The sequence below is a fragment of the Melanotaenia boesemani genome, chromosome 13, assembly GCF_017639745.1.
Source record: "Melanotaenia boesemani isolate fMelBoe1 chromosome 13, fMelBoe1.pri, whole genome shotgun sequence".
Lineage (NCBI taxonomy): Eukaryota > Metazoa > Chordata > Actinopteri > Atheriniformes > Melanotaeniidae > Melanotaenia > Melanotaenia boesemani.
The window spans coordinates 11,863,902-11,888,114 of NC_055694.1; the positions used below are offsets into that span (position 1 = coordinate 11,863,902).

Genomic DNA, 24,213 nt, shown 5'->3' on the forward strand with positions numbered 1-24,213 from the left:
TGCGAGCTGTCTCGTTCTATCCCAATAAGACTTGTAATCATCCAGTCTAAAACTACAGGGGCATGGTGGCATCACTGAGTTCAGCCGTCCTCAGTCAAGAAGTCCACATTACCACACTTTGTGACTCCTGTCCATGACGCTTTGCTTTACTTGAAATGAGAAAAAGTAACACTAAAGCTATGCTTTCAAATCTGCAGACATTTAGCTGAAGAGGTGATTTCTTATTTCCTAAGAAAAGTGGTGTTTTAAGTGTAAAGGATGGAATGCTAAAAGGCAAGACTTTTTAAAAACCGAAACAAGCAAATATTTGTTTTTCTTTTAATAAACCTTTATATAACCAGGTTAAAAAACAATCCCAATGAGATCAAGTGTTTGGTTTTGTTTTGTTTTGTTTTGTTTTGTTTTCCAAGGGCGAACTGATCAAGAGTGACCTGCCTGAACAAGAAGGATCTCTGGGAATAAAAGAAGAATTAAGGATTAACCTGAAGGTGTTGAAAATCCATTCCAGTGTTTCAGCTGAGTTTCCTTGTAGAAGACCCCTAATCTATTTTTCTGCTTGAATAACATAGAGTTTATTCATTTTAATAAGAGCTCATGTGAGGCTTTTCCTGTTTGGATGAAGTTGGTGTGTCACAGCAAAGTCTGACTCAAATAAATAAGTTAGCAGATGAGTCCTGCTTGTCATTAAAATTCTGAAGCTCTATCCAGCTGAATTTCTTCAAAGTTTCCACACCTTTTTGTATGAGTCTCCCAGGCTGTCAGTCAGACCACACATCTCAGTCCCTCTTTAAAGCACACTGAGTGATAACAGTCAACAAGGTCTGTTAGTATTTAACAGAGATTATTGATTGGACAGGCTTTAATTTCCTTATAGTTTTTCTAACAAATAAGTCAACATGATTGTGTTGTTAGCTTTGATAGAGGCACAGGAATGACACAACACTTTGGCTAATAATGGAAGATTTATGAGTGATCCATCATTGGAAGCGTTCTATCTAATTAGGCTAAAACCCAACATACTGTGTGAGCCAGGACCTGCATGTTTGAATTTTGTTCGCATTACTCACAGAGATGGAAAGTGATGACTGTTTAAGCTTTATTATGAAGTTGACTCATTCCGAGTCAGATGTCCCATCTTAAAGTCATATTCTGGATTTCTGAGAATGTGGTGTGCATCTGTCCTGCTGTAACAGTTCATTTCTGTTCCTCATCTATCAAATAGTATTCTTGACTGCTATTGCTATCTGTTGCTTACTGCCAGAAAACATCTTTGAGTCTTTTGCACTGTCTGCCTGAAGTAACTTCTAGGAGATAAGTGGGGCAAAGTACAATTATCTGATGTACAGTGGCTGCGTGCAGATGAAGTTGCGTGCATTGGTGTGCATACTCTCTTAAAGGGAAAAAAACTGTTCATGATCATGCGATCATGGCCTATAGCATAAATATAATAGTATTGCATAAACTGAATAAATATCAGGAAAATGAATGTGTTATCTTAAAAGTGAAATTATATCACAATCTATATACAAAATTAATTTATTTTAAATGTGTTTAATCACTATAGGAACTATTATGACACCAAATTACAAACAACTTCAGTTATTTGAAACATTTTGCGCATATAGCATTGTTATTGTTTTTACCGCAACAGTATCTCTTCAGCCAAAGTTTTATATAACTAAATCAGTTTACACATGGAAGTTTCCTCGTTGGAGCAACAAAAAGCAAGTCCCAGTTATATTAAACTATTAATTTAAAGATTAAACATGTGCTTAAATGAAACATGGTTACACTAACTGTAGGGTCAAGGGTTAGAACATGAATTAAGGTTAAAGCCAGACTAGTGATAACACTACTTTTAGATGATGATATATAATGATGAAATGTAAATGATTGTTAATTTGAGATCTTGTGTGGTTTTTATGTGATATCCTATGAACCGGTAATAAGAATATCTGGTGTGGTGAAATCAGTTAACTATTTTAATTAGCATTTTATGGCTATAATGAAGGTTTTGCCATAGGCTATTGTTTGGTATGGTGGTTTTTTTATGAAAAAAAAAATTTTTAAATTGCAAGTAGTAGCATCTTTACTTTCAGGCTTCAGTACACTTAATACCTCTATCTCCCAAGGAAACAGCCTGTGACTATGACAAAATCAGGGATGGCATTATATTACATCTTTTCACCTGCAAGGTTTTGCTTTTCGTCTCAGAGCATCTTAGTTACGTTATGGTCAGTAAACATGTGTTAAAAATGTCTGTAAAATTAAATGTGGACACTCTGGTAACCTCAAGTGCAGCACCTTTATGGAAAACTAATACGTTCACCTGTATCTTGTTCCCATATTTGTAACTGGAGCCGGAACCGATACATACTTAAAGCCAGATGTTGTTGAGTGTTAGTGAGTTTTCTTGACCAGTGTAAAAAGGGCTCTACTCAGAAGACATTAAAGATTAACCTGGCATAAAGACTACAAAAAATCTGTCCTTGTTTTGCACAAATTGACCAAACAAGATAAAGCGTCTCATTTGTAAGCTTTCGAGGTCTTGGGGCAGTCATTCATTTCCTTGCTTGTACATTGAGCCTTCAAAAACTGCTCTGCAAATGAACTGGTGGATTCAGTTTATTTTACTTTTCCATCCTTTTGCAAAACTGCTCCGCAGTGGCATGTATCTGGCTGAGCTGGAAAAATATAAGGATAAAGGAATACAGAGAGAGAAAAACACCTTCAGACATGTATGCTGGTTGCTATTTCAGAAATGCTTATCTGCTGCTTTGGAAAACAACCTCTATGATCTGCTCTCTGCTGAGTGAGAGGACTCATCTGGAGAAAATTTCTTGTCTCTGGTTGCATGGAAGGTCATCTAATAATTCATACACACTGTCTTCTTCCCAGGCTGCTCCCAGCAATCTGGCTCTACTTAGCACAGCAGGCAGATGGGGTCCCTGCTTCTCCTCACAGCAACCCGCTGAGGAGATATCCGAGTTTACTGATGCATTGCCAACAACACTACACACAAATATATGACTACTTTATATATGATTACTCTGTGTGGTCCAAGGCTTACATAAAGATGGTAAGCCAGACATTAGGGAAAGACGGAATTATATATATAGGGTTAGGTGATCCGCCCCTCTCCTCACACGAGTGTCCATGACATGCGGCCACAAGTCCAACCATATGACTACAAAGTTGATCATTGAACTGCAGCCTAGAGTGTCGTGGTGCCAAGTGCACATGAGGACACTCGCACTATGCTTGAACATGGTGTTTGTCATGGACAATCCATGACTAGCACAGAAGTCCAATAATGCAACACCACTCGAATTCAGAGACAGTGGGGCCACGCTTCCCAATACCGCCCTTCCAGGTCTCCCTGTCTTTACCAACATGAGCAATGATATCCCCCAGTAAAACAAGGGAGTCCCTAGAAGGAGTGCTCTCCAACACTCCATCCAAGGACTCCAAAAAGGGTGGGTACTCTGAACTTCTGTTTGGTGCACAGACACAGACAGCATTTCCTGGAGGGTCAGGTAGGGCACTGACTAGGAAAACTACCAACAGAGCCTTCTAAACTCACACTTCTACATGTAGAGACTCGAAACAGATAAAAGAATAAAAACAGACATTCTTCTTATGCTTTTCATTAAGTTTTTTTTTTATTATTATTTGTAATGCATAATATTACTGCAATCTCACTTACTGCAGTGCATATCACACTGGTGGTTATAGAGTGAGTACACAAAAAGAAGTGTCTGAGTGAGGTCGGTTAAGGCGTAACTGACGCAGGTGAGCGTGATCTCGCACTTGAGCGTAGTGGGTACGCACTGTTTTGGTGTAGTGTTGCAGTTTTTCCTCCTAACCTGAAGGTGGCAGCAGGAGTGGTAGCAGCCTGTCAACTCACCAGGTTGATGGTTCACTTCAGTTCCAGTATGTATTTTCTGTTTTAAAACAAAATTGGCATCCAGTATGGTTCAGTGTCTTTATTAGCTTGTGGAAGAAAACGAAGAAATAATTCGATCAGCCTCTCCTCAACTTGATCCATTGGGTGTTATTTTTAAAAATGGAGGTTACTACACAAATTCAGCGAGAAGATCCAGAAATCCGGAAACACGTAATCCCAAATTGACCAATCATAAGGGAGTACCTCTGCGTAACCGTCTGCGTAGCATGCATGCACGTCAGGTCTAGAAGAGTTGTGCGTTGGGCCCATAGACTGTAAATAAAAGATGGACGGACCCTCTGTGACGTCACCTGTAGGTTTCTGAAGAGCAAAGTGAAGCTCGTTGGGTGTTCCCACCATCTCCATATTGGTAGCATCACGTGTGTAGTCAGTCCTGGAAAATCCAAAAATGATCAAAGAGGTCGAGCTGAGAGGGGGACAAAACAACTGAGAAACTAGTGGATTCACATTTAAACTGAATTCACTTTGTACCTCATGAATGTTGATAAGCATCTTTTTGGTTTATACCAAACCAGAAATACCATATTTTAGATGACTGGGTGAATATATGGTTGTATGAGAAACAGAGAAAAGAACCATTAAAGGGAAACTGCATACACTGGTTAACCTTTTAGTTTCATATATAAAATCTGTTTTGTACTGTAACATTTATGTACACAAAACAGGCAGTAAAGTGGTTTTCAGTGCTTGTTTAAAATGTATTTCATGTCACTTGAAAAATATGATCTTAAAGGTTTAAAAAATGTGTAAATTGTTTTTGTATAGACAGTTAAAAGCAATAGTTAAGAGCAAGAGAACAAAAGTTGCATAATTCATTTGTATTTATTACTGTGTTCAAGTAACCTTCCTGGAAACATGTTAAGTCAATGATATGTGAGGAAATTTAGATTGTCCGAAAGGGATTTTATAGCCATGTTGTAAATAGGAGTAAAAATGATGGCCATTCATTAAATTGTTTAATGATACCTGATTCCTCTGAAGAATAAACCTAAACATGTGTGTCCTCTATTCTTCACCACAACTTGACACGTTGAATTGATCAAAACTCTGTTGCCTACTATCTGCAATGCCAGAGGGGCCACATATGCAAGGCATTTAAGACATTCACAATCAGATGCAATAATTTTAAATGGTTTTACAGGTGCATATCACCTGGAAAACAAAGGAGATGATTTCACAGGGCACATGATCTGTGCTCAACTAATTTCTCAATTTATGAGAGAATCAGTGAGCAAACCACCGGTGTCGGCGTGCACTCTCTACTGGTGAAACATCACTACTGCATATGTCTCAATATACCAAAGTCAATGATAAATAATAAAATTTTGCAGAAAATAAAATCTTCTTTTATACAAAGCTCATACTGCCTTTCAAAAATTAACATATTACACACTATGTGGGCACACATTAGTGGGCGTTACACATACATGTTCTCTACATCGGATTGTTAACCCAAAACACTTCCTGTAGACTAGCAGCATGGCTACTTTAGTCATAGATATAGATAGGAAGTTAGCTAATGTGATCAGATAACAGCTAATATACTTTCATTAGTGTCGCTGGAGGAAGAGAGGGCAGTGTGTGTGTGAAGTGTGAGTGGGCCCCCACTCACAGTTCTCAGTAGTGTCCATTGTAGAGCACTTCAGATTCCTGGGCACGATCATCCAAAGCAAAACATAAGGTAGCAAATGTACTTCCTGCAGCTCTAACCTCAACCCTAACCTCAACCCTTTTTATTACTTCCTACCTATTTAATTCCTTTCCTTTTTTTTTACTTTTTACTTATCCCAATACTTCCACTTAGAGTGACAACATCTGCCGGCAAGAAATTCCTTGTATGTGTTCATACTTGGTGAATAAAGCTGATTCTGATAAATGGGCCTTATGACGTACATGCAGAGGAATGTACACTATTGTTTCCTGTGGTCACAGATTCTAATGGGTCGCAGATTTTGGTGTAACACCAGCCAGGTCAGATCTTTGTAATTGTGTTTCCTGAACTTGTAAAAGTGTTTCAGTAAACTTGTAAAATTTGTTTTGCAAGTTGTAAAACTGTCCCGAAAATAGTAAAAGTGTTTAACATCGTAAAGCTGTTTTGGTGTTGCATCAATGATTATTAGGATTGATAGTGCAAGTGTTTTATTCGATGTCATATTGTTACGCACTTCTCGGCCACCGTAAGAACAGCAGATGAAGTGATGTAGTGCTTCTAGTGCTTACTGTACAGCCTGTGGGGCCTGTGTTTTGATCTGTGGTTGCTGCATTTGGGCCAGTTGGAACACTTCTTGGGCCAGGCAGTGTATATAAATAATTTCAGTTGTGTTCATTTCAGTTTAGACACCAGATTAAAATATTGCGTAAGCACACTGATTATGCTTTTTTTTGTGTGTTTTTGTTGTTGTTTTTTTCAACACAAGGATCATAGTGGTTTGTTCTAGTTCAATTTGCAGCTGAAATAAAGGGAAAAAATAATCTGGAATGTTGTGAGCTTGTCAGTGACAACAAAAAGGCACGTTAAACTCATAAATGAGTCCACATGGCAAAATCTTAATGATCTCTGTAATGAGATAAATTGTGCACTCCTCATATAGATGCTGTATCTTTCAGACATGTCATAGCACAGTATTAAATGGATATGTGAGAAGTAAGAAATCTTTTTCACTTTTTTGTTGAAAGCAGATATGAAAGGCAGAAAAGTTTTTTAGTATAGTTAGAAAGAAAATAGAAGATTTATGCACAGATGTAAATAATAAATTACTGATAAACAAAATAACCAAACATAAAAAATTAAGAGTACCAAAAAATGTGCCAGTAGGCAGTTAGGAATAAACATACCTGGTCTGTGTCGCCATCTACTGGTTGTTAATAAGCACAGCAGAAAGGCTTAACAGTTCAATCAAGAGAAGCAGCAGTGCATGCCATAATGCATTTCACAAATCCAAAACAGTGAAACTCAATCCCAGTCGCAAGAACTGACATTAAAATGCTTCTTGAAATCATAGTGTTGCACTTGTGTCAAAGAAATCCTGATGAAAAACATTTGAGGCCAACTTCTAAGCTTCACTTGAGGCACCATTATTCTCCTGTTACTGTCTTAAAATACAAAGTCCTGTGATGTTATTTTCAACTTTTTCTCTAAAAGATATCAATTTATCGCAGCAATTAAATACAACTTTAGGATTCTATTTATTTATTTTATTTTAATTTTTGTTCTTTTGTTTTGTTTAAATGAGAGAGACATTGAAAAATACAAGTTTTCCATACATAACTTGATGGGGATTTTTTCTTTAAATGCCTGTGGATGGATCCCTGCAGGCTCCTCAATCCTGCACAGCCGACGGCGTCGTTGGCCAGGCGCTGATCCATCACACAGGCTGCGTCACATCATAATTCTGAGAGGATTGCACTGCTAAAAAAGGATTACACCATTTGACATTTTTCCTGCAAAACTGCTTAACAAATTTGGAAACCAAAATAAACTGAGGACGAACGCAGATCAATTTGTAATATTTTGGATTGCTGATTATGTTCTCGTTGGACAGACGTTGCTGAATTACGCATAGATGAAGATCATTTGAGGACAGAGATATGCCAACATTAGTGCACAGCTATGATCACTATTACTATTAAAATCTCTTAATAAAATCCATCAATTTTCTGTTCCCGCTTCATCCTAATCAGGGTCATATGAGGAGCTGAAGCCCAGTACAGGTCACCAGTACTTCACAGGGCCAATAGAAACAAACAATCATGCATGCTCACACCTTGGAACAATTTAGACTCACCAGTTAACCAGTTAACCAAACAAAAAAAGGGATTGTGCAAGAAAAAGCCTTTACCCAGAGCTATGAACATCAATTTTACTTATGACTGTCACCATAAACTATATAACACAACTACTCCCACCTGCTACTTTACACTATGTGAGTACATCCACTCCAGACATTGAATACTGAATGACTACCCCAAATAGTATATAATAAAATTTGACTGGACATTCATATTATGAATGAAAACATGAGGAAACCATGTGAAATATTATTAGTCTTTTTTTCTCTTGCCAGAATCAATAACATTAATATGATGTTTTCATGTTGTTTTGCTGACAGTTCAGGTAAAAGATAAAATGAAATACAGAGTCTGTCTATTATTGGATGATTTGGGCAAGTCCAGGCATAATTTCTTGCCCTTGACTGTCATCATAGAGTCAAACCTGCAGACGAAATAAGAAGAGATCTTTCTCATCCTTTCTCCCAAAGGTCCTAATATCAGTCAAAAACAGATCAAAGCTGCTGTTTGCTAGATGAAATTCCCAGGTTTCTTCTCAGCTATAAGAAATCCAGGTCTGTGTGACACTGTTTCCAAAAAGATATAGAATATAGTCAATTCATGTCAGTTTGGTTGATGAATATGAAGAGAAAGTGTAGCTTCTGTGAAGTGAGCAACACAGTTAATGTGATGCCAGTGCCCCTAAAAAAGTGTCAAAATCCCTTGCAGCATTCTCCAGTTGGTGTTCACCCATGTTTTGAGTTTCTTAGGGGATTGGATGATTGCATTCTAAGAAATAAAGAAAAAATAGCATGTAGCCCTATTGGTCATTTTGCACTTTATTAATTTTACTATTTTTAGGGGCTTTAGTAGTGTATGGAATATCCATGTATGGAATATCCACAATAGCTTGGCACCTCCTCCTCATGCTGGTCACCAGCCCAGTCACATTTTGCTCTGGGCTGGCATCTCATTCCTCAACCAGGAGTTGTTGAAAGCCAACCAGTGTGTTGTCTTGGTCACTCTGCTCAAGCTGTACCCACAAGTGTTCAACTGGACTGATCTCTGGACTCACGGCAGGTCTTTTCATTCTTTCCTCCCCTTAATTCTGTGATGATCCTGACTCTTTGAGAGAGAATGTTGTCCTCATGGATCATGGCGTTTGGTCCCAGATTCTGGTGTATGATCATCCCTTTCTCCATGATCTCATTCTGATATGTCTGTCTATCAGTTAGGTGCCAATCAGGTGCCAGTCATACATCTGTGACTGGCACACACCTCGCATCACTTGAATCTTAAAACACTATATCATTATATTAACCCAAACCGCAGCGCTTATAGACACACAGACACTGGACCATCAGGCACAGCTTGCTGACACAGCAGCACTTTGCACAATTCACACAAATACACACACTCAATCTCCTCTGTCAAAGATCCAGAAGAAAATAGCAGCTGTGATCCTGACAAGATAAATAACACTTTTAGAGATTTCTTTAAACATTTTATAAACACACACACACATAAACACAACAGATGAGATTATTGATCAATTTCTTAGTAATATCAATCTTCAAAAAATAGAGCATAAAAACAGAATGGCTTTCAACAGGTGAACTCCATGAAACTTCCCAGCATATGTGCCTGTCAGGTCTGGCAACTTCATGTAATTTCAGTGATAGATATTTATTTAAAAAAAATCATATTATCAAGATGAGAGTTATACCCATAAATCTCTCCTCGGCAAAGCAAATTTGTTGGGCACACCACAGCAGCCAAAGGAAAAGAAAAAAACAAAAACACTTTAACATATTTTTGGGAGGGCCCTGTGATGGACTAGTCCTGTCTAGGGTGTACTCTGCCTTTCACTTGATAGCAGTTGGGATACGCTCCACCTCCCTGTGACTATGCACTGGAATAAGCTGGTATAGTCAATAGATGGATGTAAGGATTATGGTTTGAGCTGAAATACATTGCATGTACAATGTGATGGAAGCAACACACACAAATTACAAAGTTATGAGGAAGCTTTGTAATTTTGCATTTGATTTTTGTCTGTTACGTCACTTTATTATAGATATAAATCTAAATTACTTGGCTATGATTACAAATTGATTATGGTTAGGGCTAAAATGTAATTTTTTTACATTGCAAAATTAATGTGATGGATGCCATTTTTACTTATTAAATGCAATTACTCTCACCACCATTTGAGGTTGCATATTTTTTCAACATATTTATAATCCCTAGCTGCTTTCTGTAGATATATAGCTACTAGGACATAAAATAAAATTGCTAATACAAATTAAAGTAAATAAGTATAATTGTTTGCACATTTCACTTGGAATTGTAAGAAAACCAGAAGGTTAATGGATGTGAATGTTTAAAGGAAGAAATGATGTCTTGTGATTCTGTTGAAAAAAAAACTGTTGCATTGACAAATTTCTGATTTTAAGTACTTTTACATGTGAGAAAGGTTAAGTGTCACTTCGGTGCTCAGCAGCCAGATGAGCTGAATAAAGAACTAAGATAAAAGCTGAGAACAGTCCTGCTCATACAGGAAAAAGAAAAAGTGGATTTCAGCCCAGCACTGCATGACCTTAATCTGCAAGATTAGGCCATCATGAATTCACTCATGTGTTTGTCTTTGTATGCATGAATGTTTATTTGTGTATTTTCTTCCAATTTTTTTTTCTCTTTTATTTCTAGAAGTGTGTATGTTGCCTTTGCTTGCACACCTTCATATACCAACATAGAAGTATATGAGTTTAACAGCTCTGTTAAGCAGTCACATGTGTAGAAGCAGCAGGCAGGGAAGGAGGGAGGGAGGTGCCCATGGGTTAAGAGCTAAAGCCGCTTGGCCCAGATGAAGATGGCTTTCAGGCTCTTTGCCAATCAAAACCCAGCCAACAGCCCACTCTCACTGACAGGACAGGAGAAAAGTGAGGTAGGCAGCATGCACACTAGTGTCACCCACAGAGACAGCATTAGATGCATGTAAACACAGTGCTTTGTTGGGCAAAAGACAGTTTGATCAGCATTTAAAATGTAATGAAACCTAGAACACTAAGGTTGGGTGATTCCCATACATTCCAAATTGGTTTTTAATGGCTACTCACTCCGTGTTAGTGTTCTGGCAACTGTACTCGTAAAAATAATGTTCTTATAGTAGTAAATAAAAGTGGTTGCTTCAAGTGTCAAACCCACAAAATATATTGTCTATCCTTCAGTTCTCCTCAGCTCTACAGAGTCTTTTGTTGTCATAGTTTTGGTTTTAAAGTTTGCTAAATTAGCTCTCATCAGATTACTTCCAATCAAAAAAGGTAGGAAGCTGTGTATAAAAATCTAATCTAATCATTGTTCACTGCCTCACCAGCACCAAACAACAGAAAAACAATGGACCCACAAAAATCTGGATGTCCATAAACATCTTAATCAGGGCTAAACCCAGTGGGTCCATCATCACCCACATTTAGCCTAAATACAGTGTTTATGAATATTGGGCTTATTCTTAACATTGATGTATTTTCAATGTTGTAAATAATATGGCTTTTTTTACTCTCCAAATTTTGGTCAAGTGTCTTTTTTTTTTTTTTTTTTTTTTTTTTTTTTTTGTCTTTTCACACAAATGTCCTTCTGCAGGATGTCACCAGCTGTCTGCATTACAAAGTATGATTCAAAATTAGTTTTTTTTCTTTTGTCCCAGTAGTCAGTCTTCTTGTGCTCACATTTCCCATGCATGAATAACGTGTTCTCCGCAGCCCCAGATGTACCATGATGTAATTTGCACTTGCTAGTACACTGCTCAGATAATGCTTGTCAACTTGTAAAGTCATAAAATGTTATGTGACTGCACTTTACATATTAGTCAAGCAGATCTGTGTGTGTGCATTATTGAACCCAACAGCAGTTAAAGTCTTTTAGTGGAGTTTGGCTGGTTTGATGAATAGCTTTTCACAAGGCATTACACAGAAGAAGATCATATGGGCTTAAACAAAAAACAGCACAAAGGCTACTGGGGCTGGTTGACATAGATTTTTACAAGTGCTCTTTTTCTTTAGTTTGTAATTTACCATAAACAAAATTGTAACTTATTGTGAAAACTATGATGAACTTTACGGGGCTGTTCTACAGATGTTTAAAAAGGCACAATAAACTCACAGACACTTATCAACCAAATAGTTATGATATCTTGCAAAACAAATTCCTTTGTACACTGCACATGAAGGATACAATAAAGTAGAATAAAAGTTTGGTATTTGTGGTAAATGATCATGTGTGATTCCAGGGCATCCAACAAGCGGTACAGTCTCACAAATGATATTTGAGCCAGCACTTGTGTGATAGCCTCTGTGGACATGTACGATCCTCTTTGCAGCCTGAAAACAGAAAAAAGAGAATTAACAATGGTAAAAACTGATTAGGTTTGATTAGGTGCATGATAATTCTGCTTGCATATATAACCTTTAAATAATCTGTTACAGTATAAAACTGAGTTTCAATTAAATAGTAAATGGTCTGTATATATATAGCGCTTTACTGTACCTGGAACGATACCCAAAGCGCTTTACATTATACGTCACATTCACCCATTCACACACATATTCACACACTGATGGCAGAAGCTGCCATGCAAGGCGCTCAACCACGACCCATCAGGAGCAATTAGGGGTTCGGTATCTTGCCCAAGGACACCTCGACATGAACTCGACTTGGCCAAGAATCGAACTGGCAACCCTCGGGTTACAAGACGATAGCTCTAAAAGTAAAGTTTTTGGGGTTTTTTTTTTCTTCTTTTCCTTTTTATAAAGCTACTAAAAGTCTAATGAACACACTTCATCATTCTGATGGACTTACATCAGGGGTAGCCAACGTTGGTCCTCGAGGGCCCCATAATTTGAGTCAGGTGTGCTGGAGCAGGGAAATCTGGAAAACCTGCCGGATTGGGGCCCATGAGGACCAACATTGGCTACCCCTGACTTACAGCTTTGATACACAAATACCTCTGCAAAGCTGAGCATGGAATGAGCATCAGAGGTATGAATAAGTGGAACATAGGAAGTAAAAGGTTCAGAAACAAAAATAGCTAGTTTTAAATGTCCATGACAGGAAGATGATGGTAATGAATAAGATTTGTAATTAAAGATAAGAAATATCTATCAAATAAATACAACAGAACAGTTTTATAAAATATGATTACCACTTGATTTCATTACCACTGTCCTCACATTTGCACTATATACACTTAGCTTTAATTATGCTGCATTTGTTTTTATACCTTTACCTTGTATATACTGTGTGTTTTTGTGTTTGGCTTTGTCTTAGCACCTCCACCCCAAAACAAATTCCTTGTATGTGCAAACTTGGCAATAAAGTCTCATTCTAATTCAGATTCGGATCATCATCATCATCATCATCCTCCTCCTCATCATCATCGTCATCATCACTATCAACACCCTCATCATCATCATCATAGTGATATGCAAGAAAATATGTTCAAAAGAATAAAAATCTCTATCTTAATCAACAGTAAGACCTGATTTTAAAGGTGTGGAGCAGACTCTGGATTTTCTCTTAGTTCATTCTAGATATTAGAAGCATAAAAACTAAATGCTGATTCTCCTTGTTTAGTTTTAATACTCGGGATGGAAAACAAACTTGACACTAGATGATCTTTGAGATCTCTGTGGCTCATCAAGGTGAAACTTAAAAAATTTAAATATCGCACGAAACGTAATTCATTTCAGTAATTCAACTGAAAAAGGTAAACCAATAAATAGACATATTATATAAAAAGTGAGATATTTCAAGCATTTGTTATAATTTTGATGATAATGACTTACAGCTTATGAAAACCCAAAAATCAGAAAATTAGAAAAGTGTGAAAAGGTTGAAAAGGATGTCCAGAGGAAGAATGGAGAGGCAACAATCCAAGACACTTAAAGCGCAGCCTGAAGTTTCCACAGTCTGTGTTGATTTGGGGAGGCATGTCTTCTGTCGGTGTTGGTCCACTGCTTTATTAAGTCCAGAGTCAACGCAGTCGTCTCTCAGAAGATTTTAGAGTACTTCATGGTTCCTTCAGCAGAAAAGCTTTTTGGAGATGCTGACTTATTTTTCCAGCAGGACGTGGCACCTGCCCACACTGCCAAAAGAACCAGAACCTGGTTCAATAACCAAGGGATTACTGTGTTTGATTGGCCAGCAAACACCCCTGACCCGAACCCCATAGAAAATCTATGAGGCATGGAAAGATGAGTCACATGAGACCAAGCAATGCGGAAGAGTTGAAGGCCACTATTGAAGCATCCTGGTCTCCATTACACCCCAGCAGTAGCACAGGCTGATAACATCCATGCCACGCTGCACTGAGGCAGTTATTCATGCAAAAGAGGCTCAAACCAAGTACCGAGTTCCTATGCATGACTATAATAATAATAATAATAATACATTTTATTTTAAAAAAGCGCCTTATCAAAGCACCCAAGGACACTGTACAAACATAAGACACTAAAAGTACTCTTCAGATGGTCAATATTTCTGTAAAAAAAACTACTTTTTTATTGATTTCATGTAATATTCTAATTTTCTAAGATTTTGATTATTATCAAAATTATAATAATTAAATGCTTGAAATATCTCACTTTGCATATAATGAGTAGTTTCCCCTCTTAAGTTGATTTACTGAAATAAATTAAGTTTTGTGCAATATTAAAAAAAATTTTGTTTCACCTGTATGGCGTCAATAGATCAGATATATATTTTGGACCAGAACCATTTAGTGCCAGCAGCAAAATATTAACTTGTTTCTTTGGCGCACTGTAAGCCAGAGTAGAAGGGACTGGTCTTTTTTCATAGGACAGCATCCATAAGTCAGCCTCTGCAGATTCAGAATACAGACATTGAGGTGGTGTAGAGTTCCAAGTATCTGGGTGTCCTGGACTCAGAACATGGAGGTTCTCTACAAGAAGGGACAGAACCGTCTGTATTCCCTTCGGAGATTGAGGTCTTTCAATGTCTGCAGCAAGATGCTCCACATGTTTAACCAATCTGTGGTGATGGGCTCACTCTTCTATGCTGCTGCCTGCTGGGGAGATAGCACTAAAGAGAAGGGCAAGAGGAGGCTGGACAAACTAGTGAGAGAAAGGCTTCTTCAGTAGGGGGTCTGAGGCTGGACTCACTGTGCACTGTGGTGGAGAGATACACACTGAGGAAGATAAAGACATTGTTGGACAACAAGGGCCATCGTCTCCATCACGTCTTTGTTGGCCAAAGGAGCAGTCGCGGTAAATGGCTCATTTCTCTACACTGATGGACAGAGAGATTTAAGCGCTCATTTGTCCCTGCAGCCATAAGGCAATTCAATCTTAATGTTTAGCCCTTCTCAATTCTTTTTTTCCATCTGCTTTTACTGTCTGGTCACGCTGTTTATTCTACTTTTATTTTGCACTATTTTTAGTGATTTATCTACTTATCACCATATTTATTTCTTTTTAACTGTAGCTGTGCCTTTTAAGGTGAACTGCTAAACAACCAAATTTCCCCTTTGGGGAAAAATAAAGTATTTCTATTCTGAGAAAATAAGTGATTTTTCCTCCTTTTTTTGGGTCTTTGAGGGCATGGCCAACAGTAGCAGTTTTCTAGGTGACTTTTGGAGACCTCAGTAAACACTATTAAAGAAATCAAGTCTATTAAAAACAAATACACAAACTCATTCACAAATCATTATCTTCTTCTCTCCCAACACCTCAACTGGTTGGTCTAAGGGGCATCCCTTTACAGAGCTGTTCTATACTGGGATGGCTAAGTACAGCAACAGACACAACTGACATCAAACTGAGCAACATCCATCCCTTATCAATACATCTGATTTTACTTCATTCAAGTCTGACAAAGGCTGAAACTGTGACGTGTCTGTTTCTGTAATTTTATTCATTCACATAATTACACATATACACCAAGACTGTAGCTCCTCCCATCAGCTGTCATGGGGTCTTCTCAGGTATCACACACTTACTTTTGAGCCCACATTAATTATTTCATTATCTATCTATTAACAAACTTTATTTTCTCGTCACAATGAGATAAATTATCCCATTATCACAAGAAAATCATCCTTGTTATCTCACGATAACGAGAAAATTTACTCTGTATCTTGAGATAACGATTAAAAAAAGAATAATAGCCAATAATGGCCACTATCAGCTTCCATACATCTGCTAATGTAATTGTGCTTTTTGTTCTCACATTCACCATTCTCCCCCATTGGTATTAATTTCTTCCCCATCTTGTTGTTGTCATTTGATATTTTGCTGTTTTATTTGAAATTACAGTGGAGATGACTGTTTAACATACCAGTAGGTTTTTAATGAATATGGTGGGTGTGTTGATAGTTTCTGCTAGTGAGGATAAATGCTGTTTGAACATCTGCCAAAACTCAGAGCTCATCTAGATGGGTGCATGTTGCTGTGACATAACGTCAAGCATACAAATACTAATGGTTTAAGGGGGGTGGGTGTTCCTTTTATCCATTAAATGCTAGTTGTGTTTTAGCCATTATACTGTATCTTTATCACAAGGCGGTGAGTGTGGATTAGTGATGCTCTATAAACTTATAAGAGCTGAAGCTTGGCCCATGCAACAATAAAATCTTCCTGCAGCTTTCTACTCCTAATCAGCCACTTTTTGCCATTTGTCTTCTGCTTTTTAATTGCCTTGCAGCATCTCATTTTATTTCTCAATATTCTCTCTTTTGTCAAACTACATTGACGCATCTTGTTCCCTCTTTTGTCTTCCTCTTACAGTGGTTGCTGTTTCTGTTGTGTGATATTACATTCCTGACATGCTAAAGTTTAATTGGAGATTTGAGTCCCTTTGACTGACCTTCAGGGCGCAATAACTGCAAATCTCTTCAATTCTATAAACAGGTTAAGAATTTGTCGTGCATTGTTTTATTCAAAAGTAATCATAAATGTCCCAGTAGAATTTTAATCCAAGGTAATTTGACACAGTCTCTTTATTCAAAGTTTTTTTCTCCTTCTGTTTTTTTTAACCAATTTAGAGATGAACTATTGCATATCCTATCACTGCCTCTGAATTCACTCAGATTGCTTATGAAGATAGTTCTGAATAAATTAAATAAATGGAAAAGCAGCTCCCACGCCCTCCAGGAGTCCAAAGGTCTGCTCTCAGCCTCTCACAAACCCGGACAGTACGACCATTGCTTGTGGTAACAGGGAAAGTTAAGTTCACCGAGTTATACAAGTGCAGCCTCCAGCTCTCCTACAAATAATAGGCCATGACCACGCAGAAACGTATAAAAGAGAAAAGTAGGGAGGGGGGGGGATTGAACAAAAGAGGGATGAAAAGGCGGTAATGAAATGAAATCTCGTCTTCTGTCTGAAGCGAACATCAAAGGAGATGTTTAATCTCAGGAGGCAGCACTTTGTTGACTGACGTGCATCCCCCTGTGTTTCTCAATCCCTCTCCATCCATCTCTCATGATGAGATGGATGATGGTGACCGTGCGTGAGGGAGAAAAAGAGGGTGGGAGGAAGAGGGATATAATACCTTTTTTAATACATGACGAATGCAGTCATCGGGCTTAAACTGACTGGAGGGGGCAAGTGGCGCGCAGAAACCAAGAGTGCATGTGAGTAACACCGAGCACCAGCATCCACTCTCGCCTGCAGCCGCTCTCAGTCTCTCCGCTCCTCCTGATGAGAGACGGGGGGGAATCACGGAACAGAGAAGTTAAGGACAACAGCACAAAATTCAGCTCTCCTTTTTCATGCTTTTCCTGGAAAAAAAAAAGCTAAAACACACATAAGCAAACATTAGGAGGAGAAGGAGCAGGAAAGACGCAGTGAAGTAAATTTAATCTTTGAGCTCCAGCCCACCATATCAGCCTGTTGAGGAGGAGAGGGGATGCAGAACAACATGACGGACTGTGAGGAGGGAGAAGGGGGACCCAACAGCCAGGGTGAGTGACAAAACCTACCACTGACCGACGAGAAGGGAGCATGTGTCAGTGCGTAGCAGTGAGCGCGAACCTGGGTGCGTCAGTTAACGTATGTGTCAACGTGGGTGCTGAGAGCGACGCACATAGGCCAGGGAAAGTTAGACGAAAGAGTATATCAAGTTAAGGATACAGAAACGAGTGTTGATCCCCGTATAAGAATGTAAACACGTTTGTTACAGTATCTGACTGAGTATGAAACAAGCCGCTATGTTCAGTAGATGATCAGTCTGCTCCATGGTACCTCTGCTAACTGTCAGGCATCACACCTGCTGGGCTGCATGTGCAAACCTCCATCTGCTCACCCTGTGCAATCATTCTGCTCTTGCATTCTGCTAATCCATGGCTGGTTCTTGAAAATAAGCAGTTTTGGGGGGTGCTGATGTAACTCAAATGTGGTTTAAAAAATTAATTAAAAAACTTTCAATACAAATAGGTTTCCAGCAAAAAACAAGTGCAGCCAAGGTCTGCCTGAAGCAGTCTTTCATTCTTAGACTCTTTCATATCTTTCTCCATCAAGAACATTTCACCCAGGGACTATATCCGCCTTTCATAATGGAACAAGTATAAAACTCTCTCGTGTGTGTGTGTGTGTGTATACAGGCTGACTCTTTCCAAACATGTTTGCAAATGTGTTATAGATTACCTATTTCTATAGAGTACCCTATATAGTAGTACGTCTAGAATACAAGTCAGCAATTTTCCCCTACTTTGGTACATTTTAGATTACCTAATTACTTTAGGAGCAGAAATTAATTGTAATGATCGTCTCAGGAAGACCTGGAAATTCAGCCCACACACAGTGATGAGTTTGAACAGTTTATTTGGAAGAGTAAAGGCAGGAAGGGAGCAGGTTGACGGCAGGCACAGCAACCAGGTTCAGGAAGTGGGGCTAGGCAGAAAGAGGTGGTAGGTCCAGAAAGAGGTCAAATCCAGGTAGGCAGAGAAAGTCCGGCAGGGGATCAGGCAACGGGGAGTCCAGGCATGGTAGCAAGGTCGGCAACAGAGATCTAGAACAAGACAAGGATTTACTGCAGGATATCTCACAAGGAAGGTAAATGACCATCTGGCAAGGAAGCATGAACGAGAGAGAGTTTAAGTAGGGCAGAGCAAAGGTGCAGGTAGTGTGATAATCAGGGGTGCCACAGGTGGAGCAGATGAGCTTGATGGGGTCCTGGAGGCCCAGCAGAGCAGCAAACATGACATTAATCAAGTAATCATCGACATTAATCAAGTAATCATCAACAGAAAGTTTTTTGGTTTTTTTTATGGTTTTATGGTTTATTTATTGTTAACTTTTCAAGCATAATTTGCTTTTAGTTTGATTTAAACTTATCTCATTTGATTAGTTAAGTAGGCATATTTAGCATCAATGTCATCATCATTCATCATTAAGTAATATTGCTATGAGGCAAATCAGTATTACTACAAAGACAGATAGTATTTAAAACTGCAGTTTTTCCCCAAATAAAACAAGATACTGAGGGATTTTTATGTTTTGTTTTGTTCTTTGCATCACACAACTTCTTTAACTTTGACATGAATCTTATTAGTGTTGATTATTTCTGACACATGCAAACACACACATAAATACACTCTTTCTTATGGCAACAGAGCAAATATACAAAATAAAGATGTGCACACCCTTGTCCACACTTACATAAATGTCAAATTGTGATTTTGTACATTGTTCTTTTAAAACTGAGTTTTTGAAAAAGAAATGTTTGTATCAGGAGAGAAATGCAGCATTTTTCATTTTCATTTTTAGTTGTTTGCTTGCTCCTCATGAGAGACTGGTATCCTCTTTAGAAGGGAAGATACCAAGAAAGACATTTTTTTCTTCTTAAGCTGCTTCTTGCAGAAGTTGTTTTTTAACTTTGCCAAACCCCCCTACTATTCTTGTTGATTCAAATTTGGTAACACACTCAGGTTTCAACAGCGTAGTGTTATTATTACTAAGATAGTTTTGTTGCATGTTTTGTATTCATACAACGTCATACCATCACACCCCCATCACTGTGCTTTACTGTTAGGAGCATTTTACCCTGGTCTGCTAGAAAAGATAAACTAGACTCTGAGGTTTAAAATACAAAAAACATGAAATACATCTTGTTCAGATGAGATTCTTATTTGCATCCATTTTCATGTAATACTGCTTAGTGAAGTTTAATCTGCACTTGTGCCAAAGAGCTAACAAGTTTTTTTTTCTTGCACATCCCCCACAGAAGCTGACACCATGCATGAGCTAATCACTGAAGTAGAAAGATGTTTTTTTATTTTCATAATTGATCAGAAGAGAAGTGCTGTCAGTTTCTTTAAATTGAGAGATGGTGCATTTATATATATATATATATATATATATATATATACATATATATATATAACATTTAAGTATATTAAAGGGGGTGTTGTCACTCACATGTGTACATTGTATGTCAGTCAATGTAATGCTCCCAAAGACAACATGTCATGCAACCAGGCTCCAGATTAAAACACTATTCCACATTTATAGAAAGCACAGAAATAATCTCAATATTTCTCAGTAAACAATCTGGCATCAACAAACTAGCTGACATTTGCCGGGTTGCTGAGAGGTGATAATTCTTATTTTCTATAAGATCTGTGGTTTTCTCGTGTGTGTGTGTGTTTGGTTAGCTTTTTAGGCCATGTGTAGTAAAAGATATCAGGCTCTGTACACATCTCTGTGTTTTCTTTAACATGTAAAGTGAATTTAACTGGTTTTGGCTTCTTTGTCATTGATAGATTTGTTAGCTCAAACATTGCAGACTAAGATTTGAAATTTGCTTGAGGTTCAACAAATGCTGCAAAGTTTAAAGTATTTGTATAGGAGAGACACTTTTTTGTGCTATTAGAGGATTTCTTTCTGTTTTATCCAATCAGCTGGCTGTATTGGCATTTCCCTCAATACTTGTTTGAAAGGATTATGATAGTAAATTGTTTACAAAGACAGTTACTTTTAATTGAGTGGAAGTTCAGTTTACAGTGATCCCACTACATGTTCTGCTTATCAACTTGCAAAATGGTAGTGTACAATTGTTTCATTCTCAGAGGGATTTGTACAACACTCAGATACTGTGGGCAAGCTGGACTGTGAAGCTTTAATTATGATTAAGTTCTTCTTATGTGTTTTTTTTTTCACAAATTTATATTCATAAATCAATGTAGGACCACCACATAGAGATATTTTACTAGTTACATATTTGTGATACATTTATGTGAAAAATAAGGAGGAAATTACTTTTGGCATTGGTAAGACTTTTTTAAATAAATTTTTCTCTGTAAGTTATTGGCCATTGAAACTTAATAAGAAACCTTTGATCATTAATTTATTCAAATTTCTGTGACAGATTTAGTTTCTTTTCTGATTTCAGCACTAAAACGTATCAAAATGCAAAATTGACTATTTTATTACCTTTGTAAGATGTACTACTGAATTTTTGCAAATTTTCTCACTGACAAGAACCCTATCGATGCTTAAGTCAGCATCCATCTTGCATCCTACCTATACTGTGAGCTATCTCTAGCTGGTAAACAACAGTCTTATCCTGACTCTGGTCTTATCTTTTGCTCTGTTCCTTCCTCTCTTTCTTTTCATCTCTTCCTTCAATAATGTCTTCTTGCATTTCTTTGCTGAATCCGCCACTGTGAGTGTTCAAAATTGCTGGTGTATTTATATATCTGCCTGTTAGTGTGTGACGCGATAAAGCGAAACTCAGCAGCAACATCACACAGAGTCCCGGAAGAAAAGTTGCATAGTGCTGTTTGTCAGCTTTAGGACAATGCAGGGCAGCAACTGCTCCAGAAACTCACATAATAGCTGTCACTGTGTTACCAAACGAGTCACGAAATCAGGGTTTTCAGGTCAGAAAGTGACAAAGTCATGGTGAAATCAAAACAGCCAGTGTGTTGATATCCAGTTGCTGGCATGTGACATAAAGCATAAAATGAAATTCACCTATAAAGTGATGCTTCCTGGAAGAAAAAGTTGTAAGTGCAGTTTCTCAAGCTTAGGATGCTGCAGGAGTGTACACAATACATGTCACTGTGCCTTCAAAATGAGTCAGAAACACATATTTTTAGATTCCAAAAGTTACATAGTGCTACTTTATTGCACCATTTTTATTTTTTAAGCAACATGGACAGTTGGTCTCTCACACCAGGGTAAGGGGGGACATAACAGTTAAACACAGTTACAAACACTCAACATTGATTTCTGATCCATGAGTATTTGTGTTTTACAAACCATTAGTCTTCTGCTGCTCCAACACAATCAGTGACTCCAGATCAGTGTTAAGGCTCCTTCTGCAGATCTGTTTTCATACCTTGACCGCCTTGTGTGTACAGCTCATATCTCAGGGGCACCCTCCACATTTATCTGTCTGTTCGTTTTACAAAACAGTTTTGTGGTCATTTACCTTCAACTTTAGGCTACTTGGAATTTTTTTGTTTGTTTTGTTTTGGTTATTCTTGACCACACACCTCAATTTCTTTTCTTCTTCTTTTTTTTTTTGTCTTTATCATTTCTAATGAGCAAATTTAAGAAAATAGATTATATGAAGATAGTGCTGAACGAGGCCTGAAGAGTTTTCACCATCACTTTACAGGGGTAAATTACAAAGAGACATTTGTGGGTTAAGTGTTTGCAGGCATGAGTGTGGTCTCACTGTGGCAATATTGCACAGAACGAGAGGATATAAAAAGCCATAAATCCATGATCCCACCTAAAAAGAACAACTATTTTAATTTAATCTTGCCTGTTTTTATAGAAAGTGCAAGATGATATAAATACCACATAGTAGTTACTTTAAGATGAAAACATGGATAAGTGGTATTATAGTTTTCCTCCTAAAATATCTTCATAACTTTATTTTGTTTTTCATAAATAACAACACTTTACTATTGATATTTCTTGTTAACTCCATATCTAAGACACATGTACTCCAATACATACTCACAAAATATAAAATAAACCTAAAAATGTAACCCACTGGCTTCAGTTCGTTTCTAGCAATACTTTAACTTGTAAAGTATTTTAGCATTCAGTAAAGTTTATCCATTAAGTGTACTACAATCTACAGATAATACCTGCAATTGTCATGTAGTGGATTAAAAATATACAATTACATAACGAGGAAATACTGTATTCTCAAAAATAGCATTCCAAGAAGTTCCACCTCAGTTCACCTAATCAAACACTATTATGGGTTTTGTTTTTTTTAGCTTGTTACTTCCTGTTTAATTTCTAACCCGCGTTGATTTAATTTAATTTATTTGTGTTACTCCAAACTTGTTAGCTTTTTACTCCTCATTTTGGCCAAAGAAACTGTATGCTGGATAAACTGATATTTTACATACCTTATCAGATCACCTACATTAGGCTATTAGTTAAAGACATACTAAATAGATTCATAAAATACTTCTCAATCTCAGTTTTAAAGGTTGATGCCCAAGTAGAGATATGTGGGTGTTTTTCTTCACAGACACACATGCCTCAGCTGTTTCTTCTCCTTTTTCTGTTTTTGGGGCCTTTGTGACAGCATCAAAGTGTCTGGACCATAAAATATTTATATCATTTATATAATATTTATACATATTTATATTTCTTCATTAGAATGTAGATTTTCACTTAAAATCTATATATAATCTTATATATATATATATATATATATATATATATATATATATATATATATATATATATATATATAATGAAGTTGTTTATTGTTTTGTTTATTGTTTTTTTAAATGGAGTTGACAACAAAATGCTGTTTGTTTCATCTGAAGCAGCTGGTACAGGAGATAAACAGAGGTCATGTCATTAAATCTTTGGCAGCTTTTAAAATGATAATGACGTCATGTGTGAGTGATGCAGACTCAGAGATGAGGATTTGATTTTTATCTTAGAACTCATGGATGAAACAATTATAGCCAAAGTTAATTATTTCCAGTCACTTAAGAGAGAAAGCATGAAACCAAGCAACCTGATACAAAGTTCTGGAGTTCTTCTTGTTGAATATATATTTATACAATGTTAGTCTATCCGATGGTTTCCTCTTCTAGGCTGTTGTTTTTTATGAATTGGCTTGTATAAATACTGACTGGATCACAATGAAATGGCTTGAAATAATTTAGTCTGTAAAGTGTCCTGATATGACTTTGTTGTGAACTGACACTATATAGATAAAGCTGAATTTAAATAGAATAGAATAGCATAAAGGTGGAAAGACCAAACATTAAGTGCTTTTAAAAATGTTAAGATGATGAAAATGACTTTAGTTTAGAAAGACTTTGGTCAGAAGTATCACACTCGACAATGAAAAAATACTGATACAATAAACATGATTTTTCAAGACCAAATTTTGCAGCTACAGCGCGTCTGAATGGCTGCATACAATTAGATTGCAGTTTGTTTTTATCAGTTTTTATTTCAGATTGAAACAAA

At 37.3% G+C, this 24,213-nt stretch overlaps 1 protein-coding gene across 4 annotated transcripts in view; it reads left to right on the forward strand.

The window, feature by feature from the left end:
- The first annotated feature begins 806 nt into the window (after positions 1–806).
- slc12a5b (solute carrier family 12 member 5b) overlaps positions 807–24,213 on the forward strand; it is a 72,976-nt gene continuing 49,569 nt past the window's right edge. For 3 of the 4 annotated variants that reach the window (XM_042003933.1, XM_042003931.1, XM_042003932.1), the window contains exon 1: positions 17,307–17,714. In XM_042003933.1, coding sequence (XP_041859867.1) covers positions 17,660–17,714 — 55 coding nt within the window. In that variant the 5' untranslated portion in view covers positions 17,307–17,659. Of the gene's footprint in view, positions 820–17,306; positions 17,715–24,213 lie in introns of those variants that run through there. The other variant, XM_042003930.1, reaches the window with a different exon arrangement.